The sequence below is a fragment of the Schistosoma haematobium genome, chromosome 4 (assembly GCF_000699445.3).
Source record: "Schistosoma haematobium chromosome 4, whole genome shotgun sequence".
NCBI lineage: Eukaryota > Metazoa > Platyhelminthes > Trematoda > Strigeidida > Schistosomatidae > Schistosoma > Schistosoma haematobium.
Window position 1 is genome coordinate 12814805 of NC_067199.1, and position 10199 is coordinate 12825003.

At 35.1% G+C, this 10199-nt stretch overlaps 1 protein-coding gene across 2 annotated transcripts; it reads right to left on the minus strand.

Moving 5' to 3' along the window:
- Positions 1-913: 913 nt before the first annotated feature.
- Positions 914-9387, minus strand: MS3_00007424 (uncharacterized protein). 2 transcript variants are annotated; one of them, XM_051215695.1, is made up of 4 exons: positions 6685-9387; positions 6467-6601; positions 3528-3732; positions 914-1573 (listed from the first exon to the last, which is right to left on the minus strand). In XM_051215695.1, the coding sequence occupies exons 1-3, from the start codon at positions 6886-6888 to the stop codon at positions 3715-3717; spliced, it is 357 nt and encodes a 118-aa protein (XP_051066227.1). In that variant the 5' UTR covers positions 6889-9387; the 3' UTR covers positions 914-1573; positions 3528-3714. The 2 variants fall into 2 exon arrangements, with proteins under 2 accessions (XP_051066227.1, XP_051066228.1); XM_051215696.1 differs by lacking the exons at positions 914-1573; positions 3528-3732 and having other exon boundaries at positions 4557-6601; positions 6685-7313; positions 7359-9387.
- Between the last annotated feature and the right edge of the window lie 812 nt (positions 9388-10199).

Sequence of the window (10199 nt, forward strand, 5' to 3'; positions counted from 1 at the left end):
GACAGACTTGTATGAGCGATTAAAAGGACTTTTTACGCAGCTAATTTTACTTTATCAGTTTCCAGATTACCAGGTGTCTATTCAAACAAATAACAAGTCAACTGATTTTTTGGCTCCCTGATATGCATTTACAAAGCTAACTGGTCCTGAGGAGGAACCTATAATGGGCGTACCATCAGACAACTTAACTAGTGAATGAGTGGATGGTTTAGAAAGGGTCAAACGAATATGACATTAGCATTATTTTATCGAACTTGGTTGATAGTGCTCATGTGGTAAATAAAATTAAATCATTTGGAGTGATCCATAATATACCTTCATTGTTTCCCACCGAGATTTGATCTCATCTCCTATATGTATTCCTTCCTTGGAAGAATAAGACCTACTAAAGAATTTTATTAACTTTTCAAACCCTTTATTTTTCTTCATCTTTATAGTATATATTCACTCTGATTATTTGTACACTTTCCATTACGTAATTTTAATAATTGTTGGTTCAATACTTATTTCTCTAAATCTAAACTTATATCCCTATTACTATATTTGCAATTCTTATCAACACTGGTGCAACTGTCATCCTATTATCAATTCGTACTTATTTAGTTGCGTAATCTACCATTAGTTTAATAATTGCCTTGGTTGGTTTAACAGTTTTAACGCACACATATAAATATTACTGTATACTCAAGTAAACTTCAATCAAGATCTAATTGAAAATAATAATAATAATAATATATATATATATATATATATATATATATATATATATATATATTCTAATTTACCCGATAAAAATCCTCGATATTTTAAAAGTTATCGTGGAAGATCAAAGAAAACTGATTTATATCCAGATTAATTCAATTCATTTAATCATTGTTAACTACAGAATTTTGATCAAACTGAGCAACTGTTACTTAAAATTAAAATCACAATGAATTAGTCAATACCATGAAGTGCATTGACAACCAAATAAACTAAATTAGGTTTGAGTGAATCAATACTAATGAAAATGAATTGCAATTTATAGAAAAACTCATTTCATGAGTTTTGAAATTGATATCTTCTTAAACGTTGGTATTTTGGAATTTGGTATCCGGAGTACATCTGGATAATATAAGGTTCTTAACTAGAAAACTCCATGTTCAAAAGCCTTAAGATGAAAATTGGATACATCGAAACTACTAAAACTAACTTTGAGACATGATAACATAAAGCCTAGTTTACCATTTTATCATACCACGTGAACTGTAACTTAGAGGATTCAATAATAACTCCAAGAAATCTCAAGAATACAAATACTCACTTCAGCAGTTGCACAAGGAATAAATTCTTGATTTACTATCCCTGTTATTACTCGCCAAAGGAGTGAAGGATTAAGAAGTTTGTGTCGAGAAACCCCAAGATGTGGAGGTGGATGTGCCAATAAAAGTGCGGTAAACAAACGAGCTATTCCACGCCAATTAGACAGAATATCAGTGGTTGAAAACATTTCTTCGATTAAGTTAAGACCACTTGGATCAGAAAATAGTCCCAATGCCGGACAAGCAAGGAATATTCGACCGAAGAATTCAAACTAACGAAAGAAAAAGCCAAATAAGTCACAAATATATGTTACGTAAAGTAGCACAAAAAACTACACGAATTAATAATGAATATATTTTCTGTAATATCCCAATGAGTAAAAAGATTGTATATCTGACGTTTCGTGACTTAGGGTGAGCCACTTCTTCTAAGTGAATAAACAACCGAAATAAATTAACATAAGTTTAGGTAGCATAAAGGAACTTATGTTAATTTACTTCGGTTGTTTATTTACGTCAAAAATACGTTTTTTCTACTCATTGGGATATGATAAAAAATATATTTATTAACTTTCTACCTAATACTCAATTTATTTGAAACTATAAATTCCAACTTGGAATTGACACCTATAAACTACATGAATTATTTCAAAAAACTAGATGAAATGAAACAAACTCCGTTTACAAAACCTTTCGTGAGATTTGTCTTTGTTGCACAAAAAGGAAAAAAGATAAGTACAGTTGAAATCATTTAATCGACGATTCACAAAACATAGTAGGTTCCGAATATCTAAAGCTTAATAATTAACCTTCGAGGAAACGAATACGATATATACAATATTGATGGAAACAAATATTTTTATGTTGACGAGAATCTATAGCAACCACACTTGATGGGTTCAAGTGAACTTTACTTAACGAACGTAAAATAAAATTCTTCTGATACATTAGTACAAAGTTGACTAAATATAGACTGAGTCAAACATTTTTATCAGATTAGAGAAAAGTTAGAATGCGAAACTAGGAACACTACAGATTCATGCATAATTTGTACTGATATGAGCTATATATCCTAGTAATATTATTATAGACAGAAAGTCAATCTTAAAATAAGTATATTGATTTATGACGATTTTTGTCCAGTCAACTTTCAATACATTTTTCTTTGTATTGACCAGCTCACAGTAATTCTGCATTCAAGTTACAACTATCCGGTTAGACAAATTCTGTTATCGATATATAGTGGAATTAAGCAAAACGTAAATTTTTCCTTCTTAGGTCTCTATCAAGAAAACGTTTAGACAAATTTGGAATTTACTCTCCAGTTAGCGAGTAGAAAAAAAGGATGAAAACAGAATTATTCACAGCCATTGAAGTAAGAGCGAGCCATCACATCAACAAACTATGGAATTTCGCTGAAATTCAATAACCTTAAAAGACGAACCACTGACAACTTCTACAGTGCGCTACCAACAGATGTAAATTAAACTAGAAATCAGTGGTCAAACAAGAAACAAAATCATCTTTTTAGGTTAAAGTAGAAATGTATCATAAGCTTAAATCAGAAACAACCTTACACAAGCTATTTTAACTTGAACTAGTATTAAAATTCGATAGAACTGTAATTGATATATACTGATAAATTTTCTCTGACAAAGTTATTGTTTGTATTCAGTTTTCTATTTCCATAAACAGAAGACCATCGTTAACTTGCCATTTAAGAATTTCATAGAATCACGAATCAGTGACACAGAATGACAGGTTTATTGGATTTCCATAAGCCACCAACAAAATGGCTGTCAGAAAAGTATGGTTATCAAAAATCAAAATGAAATCACTGCCTCCCACGGGGGAGGGTAAGTGTGACTTTAATTTATAGGAATAGAGAGCGAGAAGATACTACTTCACTACGGGCCAACTAATGTCGTTAAGTACATATCATTATGATTCAACTTGACAGCAGATGAGCAAATCATAAAGTGTCGAAGTGCTTGATTGGAATAAATCTCGCACCGGTATATGCTCAAAGCTTCAAGAGAAGTTTGAATCGGGAATAAACAACTCGCATGTGTGTTTAGTTTTATATTGACCTTAAGATAATGTCGACTTGTAGCGGACATTTAAAAACTAATTAAATGTTTTAAAAATTACGGAATAAAGTTTTACAATATTCAACTTAAAAATTAGATAAATTAATATACTTTAGACAAAATAAAGAAAAATTACCAGCTTATCGGGAAACAGTGAGAAAATCCCAGAAAGAAGAGAAGCATATACCAACGTTATGTCAATGTTATACGCGAATTGCTTTTCTGCTTGAGAAATGGAGGAAGAATAGAGACATTGCCATGCAAAACTGTCGATCAACTGGTTGGTGTTTCGTAATTTCTCAAAATTTGTTTGTTTTGAGCAATCAGTGATAGTGGTACGTCTAAAAATATTTAATAGACACTCTAATCTACCAATACAATGAAGCGGGTCATGTGAACTGATCTGAAAAAGTCAGAAAGTAATCACGACTAAACAAACCCTGAATTCGTCATTACTTTAAAACTGAATTGATTTATTATGACCTGAGGCAATTGATGGATTTTAATAGTTGAGTTCATCAGTCGACTTAACATAGGCCACTAGTGAAAACCTAGAAGAAATGGACAGTCATTTTGTTTTAGTATGGGACTCCTCATCAGTGTGCATCCACTATCCCGCATGTGGGACTCGAACCCACGACCTTCGATCTCGCGTGCGAACGCACTGGTGAAAAGTCTCATACTAGGACGAAACGGCCGTCCAGTCGTCCCAGGTTTTCAATAGTTGTCTAGCTTGGATCGACTCATGAATTCAACTATTAAAATTACTAAAATCTCCACAAATCCTCCTTCGAATTGATAGATTTTTGGTGACGCTAAATCCTCGAATACAATCTATGGGGAAGGAAATTAATCTTGAGATTCACATGTCGAATTAAAGTAATTTTCGTCTGATCAACTTTTAACGCATTTTAATTGTACTAAATTATTTGGCGCGAATTCTATCTATTGACTTTCAATCTAATTTAAGTTGTAAGTAGTCATTTGATTTTCAGTGCATTTTCCTTTAAATTGAATGACTCGATATGGTTTTGTGGTCAGTTTGAACAAATTCTGTAATTATTGGTAACTGAGTACTATATATATATATATATATATATATATATATATATATATATAATCTCCTAGATTGACAAAAGAACAATAGTCACGTCTTTTTGAGATAGTCTCACTAACAGACGGATTTTTAATACCCGTTTCCTTGATAATTTTGAACAGTTGTCTACTGTTACCTATCGCTGCTGCCTTTTCCATCACTTCTGCTTTCTCTATCCACCACTGCTCACGATCATTACGTAGGCTCTTTATTTGCCTACGTTTAAGCTGCCTCAGCTCCTCATCGTGTTCTGAGTCAGATGGGATGAGTTTCCGAGCATCTATCAATTCTGTAGACACTGCTAAAACCCACCGAGTTTTCCCAACGTTTTGGTTGCAGTTACTAGTATATATCATTGCTGTTTCTACAGCTTTCTGGATATCATGCTAAACTGTCTAGGGGTGGGCATCACTTTCATGGTTGACTAACTCCGTCTTTAGTTGTTCCTGAAATATACTCCTAACTTTTTCACTTTGAGTTTTCACGTTATGGCTTTTCAATGTCCAATGAGACGAAGACAAATACGTACTCGAACTAGAGTATGATCTGAGTCTAAATATGTGCTTCAGAATGGGCGACAGTCTTCTATCGAGCCTCTACAGAGATGGCTGATGGAAGTATGGTCTATTCGGGTCCATCGACGAGTCGATTGTGGGGTCGCCACGTTAGACGTTTCTTCTTATGTTTAAAGACGGTTTTCTGAGCATAAAGCGAACGGACGGTCGCCATTATCTGTTCTCTGAGCCGTAGCACCGTAGGATCAGTCTAAGTGCCTTTCGGGTTGGTTTAGTTTACCTAATTGAGCATTAAAACTACTTCCCAATATTACTACATCAGAGCGTTTAGCTTTTTTAAGATTGGATAGTTTCCTATGGAACCCATCCTTAAGTTCGTCTGAGCGGCAATCAGTGGGAGCGTAGGCAGAGACAACGAAAAGGGAACGACGCATACCCTTATATTCTCGAGTTCTTACTTTCCCGTTTAGTCAGATAATTCACAAACGACTGGAATCCAGTCTAACAGAACCTGTTCTGCTTTATAACTTAAACTCTATACCTACACCAGCGAGGCCATGGGAAGCAGCAGTGGAGTCTCCAGATACTCGAAGGGTAAATCGTGTCGGTTCTTTATAGTGGCAAGGTGAGGTCGAATGAATGACCTTACTTGGATCACATATGTGCATTTCGAAAGCCCAGTATACATCGATAGAGAGAGATTCTAGAGTCCTAGCTAAAAAACCTTGTTGTCCTATCTGATAAAAGGCTCGAAAATTAATAGCTCCAACATGTAGGTTAGAGTGGTTTCAGGAGACCAGGAATAATATTTTGTGCACTCAAACCATTGATATTGGTAGCGCATGGTGACAAAGATATACGAACAGGGTTAGTCGTGAAAACGAGGCGATCACTGAGAGAGAGTGATTTAATCGTTAGCAAGACGATCTCATGTGCTGATAGAGGTATGAGGACGGCTTTTACTTCCTGAATGCCCACTCTGTGGAAGGATATTTCTCCTTGAAGGAACTGGAAAAGATAGTGAATTAATGCTGGTCTTAGTGACCTGGGAACACGAACAAATTATTTATTTAAGCATTATTATTATAAACATTGGATCCTGGAGCCCATGTACACCATTGGTTTGGAATCAGGGTTTTTCAACTCCCCTAGATGAATCCTCCGTATCCATAAAATGGTTAACAAACCGAATAAATATGAGGCGCCAAAATTAAAACAAAAAAAGAGGAATAACAGACTAGGATGGCTTTGTATTTATGACAAAAGCGGGGGAAGAGTGATTGCATCATTACTATGGTAGATTTGGGACATAAATGGAGGCTTCTTATAAAATTACGATACAATATAACTGGAAACTAGTGAACCTACGATCCTCTCATCGACCTTATGAAACAGTGAACGGGTTAGCTTCAGTTAAAAAAAGTGGATAAGTAAATAAGCATCCGTTCACAACAGTTAACTCACTTGACTGCATGCACAGGTAATATCCTGTTTTATTTTTAAGGCATCCATTTTGAATTTTGAATCCCATAATGACGGATAAAGTATATTTGTGTAATTTTCAAGCAGTGCACGGGCCTTTTCAAAAGTTGGAAACACCTTTTAAAAAAAAAAAGTAGGTATTATAATTCACATAAATTGACCTAATTACTGATTTTTTTCACAGTATCAGTTAAACTTACAGAATCATTCTCAGACAATGACACATCTGATGTAACACTTATCGTTGACTGCAGTTGCTTCGTTTTTGGAGTACCTGTGGAAGCAAGAGTTTTGCAAGCTAGGAGACATTCTTTAGCTTGAAGTTCTAGTTTTTTCATGATTAATTCCATTTGATAATCCATTGCTCCGTCACAATCATCGAAAATAGGAGATGGCGAAGTCATCAAAGTCAAAGCTCGAGTTTCGATTTCTTCAATTTCATTTATCAAGCTATCCGATGGACCTACAAAATTAGGGAAGTTGGTAATTATCCATAATCACGATATAGAAGATCGTCTAAATATTGCAAATGAATAATTATGTACTTGATTCCATACAGGATTCCGAGATACACCATATGTAAATGTTAAAAATACTAGGCAAACAGCCATGGAGAACCAAATGGAATATAATTAACTTACAGACAAATACTAGAAAAGCAAAACCTAAAAATACAGACGTTTTAGCAAATTTACCAAAGTGCTATGTATACAGCTTCAGGATGCGAGTATTATTTATCAAGGTTGGTGATATTATTCGACTATTGCACGATAAATTTAGCACAATTCAAATAATGAACAAAAACATATCGCTCTCAGTAAAAGGCGATCTATACGAAGGTAAAATATTACAACAGGTGAAAGGGACCCAATACCTAGGAGGAATGTTGATTGATCTACAGTACGGCAGTTCATAACACAACAGCCATAAACAGGGAGAAACGACGCTGACGGTTGCATAGAACTGCAGATGAAGTAAACAGACGAAAAGTAAATGGTACTGTAAAACGCTGGTAGCAGTGGAGAATATCGCGTAACAGAAGTAGTTTACGTTCTAACTTACGATCGTTGTAAGTGAATATCGATCGCATGTGAAAGCATTTAGCAAGTAAAGTTTACGAGGAGCACAATCTTTACGCCAACTAAATAATCTGAATATTTTAGATAAATACTGATGCAGCGGCTCACTTAAAAGCAGACTAGTTATTGGTTCTGAAACAGCATTATAGAGACAAATAAATGAAGATGGAAAACTCTGGTGCAACATCAGGAAAACTACTCAAATCCTTTAGTAATATCCTATCAACACAATGTTGATGAAACAGAATTAGAACAAGTTGACATAGGCATTCATACATCATGAGTTGGTTTGTCAATAGATTGGACACCAGTCATAGTGTTAGATTCACGACGACAGGAGTACTGATAATAACAAGAAGAACCAACATAGGTGGTTGGAGACAGAAATTACTCGGCTACTTTCAAATTCCTTGCGTTTGATCTTTATACGTTACTGCTATCTTGCTTCGAAACGAAACTAATCAATACGATTCGTCGCTGCTGTCATTAAAAGTTTCCCATATGGTAAAAGTAACTTCTGGAATCCAAACACTTTATGTAAGTCGTGAAATAAACAAAGATGACTGACTAAATCGAATTTGATTATGTTAGTACGGCTGGAACACGTACTACGAATTTCCAGTTACTAACTGAAGGTGGATGTTGGACAGATTGAACTGATCGTGTAAGCTTAAAGCGCACAAAATGTTTGGAGCAGCAAGAAATTGGAAATGAGCCATACAAAAAACAACACGAATTACTAATCACCGGCGTCGCATATTAGATGTCACTAGGTGTATACAAAACTGCCACATTTAAGGATAGAAATACACAGGTGATTAGAAACCTCAGGTGACATTTGAGATTTGTTTTTATTTTGAATCATGATTTTTAATGTCGTTCTTAACACATAGCATATTGGCAGTTCTGACCACGTTCCACAGGGTTTTTTGTATTTTTTAGCTGTCATCGTTGAATTTCCCATTCTCTATCGTCTGTGTTGTACGTTTACGTGACGTAAGACTCATAAGACTACTAATTTACACAGTACAAAAGACTCATTTACATCGTAAATTAAACATAGCTATCACTAAGCGTAGTAGCAAGTGATCTACATGACCAACTTTTTAACAAGCATAGAGGGGATGAGTTCATATCATAATCAATGTATAAAATTCGACCCCACTTTGAAAACGAGAATAATTACACATCAGGTTTATAATAGGCTGACTATAACTTGCCATATATCTCAAGTGAAAACCAAAACATATTCTTCGTAAATATCTTGATTTTATATCGAATATTCCCTTTTTTGTTTACATGACAGAAAAATTTGACATTGTAACTAGGATTCCTAAAGATTCCTATATGTCCTAAGTAGACCGTAAAAAACCAAAAAAACTTGGTGTGACATACGCAAGACAGATCCTAATTTTTGGCACCGCAGGTTCATTACTTCGATTCGAATACTGATGATGTTATTGATGATATCATTGAGTAAATCCTGATTAGCTTGTCTCCGCGAAAACCCATAGTAACCCATACATGCTGTCGAAGGGTATATTTCTGCTGGAGTATAATTTATTTCTGTTTGACACGTATTTGTAGAGGCCTCTTCATTTCCTTCAGAATTTACACTAAGGGAAAGCGAAGTAAAACTCTCCTCCAGCAGATCTGTAATTCTGGCAATTGAACGTTGAGATCTAACTAAGTTTTTTTCATAAGCTCTAACTGCATTATTATGCTTTGCGACTGCAGAGACCCACGCATCCCTAATACCAAACATACAGCCTGTCTCGAAACCTGCACTCATCTGTAAATGTAAAGACAACAAGTGAATCTCCGCACTTCCCAATGAATTGTTCAATATCTCGATTTTAATTATCCTCCTGGTTGATAATATGGAGACGTGAACCTTCAAAAACCGTTTGTGGTATAGAAGGCGTTTACACCAATTTTTCGCGTGGTATATTCTAATATTTTTCTAATGTGTGTAAAAACCTACATGGTATAAGTATCACATTCGTTACTCAAATTTAACTCACCTGTAGTCATTTTTAAGTTGTCCTGAACTAGATGTGAAGGAGGAAGAGGAGGCAGTTTACATCCAAAATCATATCTTAGTATTCTATGAATCTAAATAGGATCACTTCTTAATCTGTGAAACGTCGAACTTTTCAAGGTACTTTGGGCATGACAAGTTTCACAGTTACGGAATTGGAAGAGAATCCAAGTTATGTACTATTTTACGGTGATTCGAGTCACTTTCAAACACTTTTTGGTTTCCACAGCTCAACTTTCCTGTTTGGACAAAATGTAGTGCCAGTGAAGAGTTATTGTGCCCTAATCAAATCATCCAGTGGTCGGGTCACAAAATGTCGAACATTTCACCGATCCTACTCAAGTTCAAGAACGACCGATGCGCATCAGTCAACTGGATGTCATGGACTGGTTAATTAGGTGGTTGTCACACTATTCCTTGAACCTACTTTTAATATTGAGGTCTGTGCTGCTGATGTCGATAGATATAAGTTGTATGTATCATCAACCGAAAGTGAAGTACCTGGTAGCAGAAGGTCAAGAAGATCGATTAAAAGAGAACGATAAACAATGAATGACCGCAATGGAAATGATTGGTTGTCATTTGCAAAAGGAAC

What these genes read in the sequence shown, in the direction of transcription:
- MS3_00007424 (XM_051215695.1), bottom strand. Translation starts at nt 6,888, where the DNA reads ATGACTTCGCCATCTCCTATTTTCGATGATTGTGACGGAGCAATGGAT. An exon ending in CATTGTCTGAGAATGATTCT is followed by an intron (nt 6,602 to 6,684) that starts GTAAGTTTAACT and finishes TTTTTTTAAAAG; the next exon opens with GTGTTTCCAACTTTTGAAAA.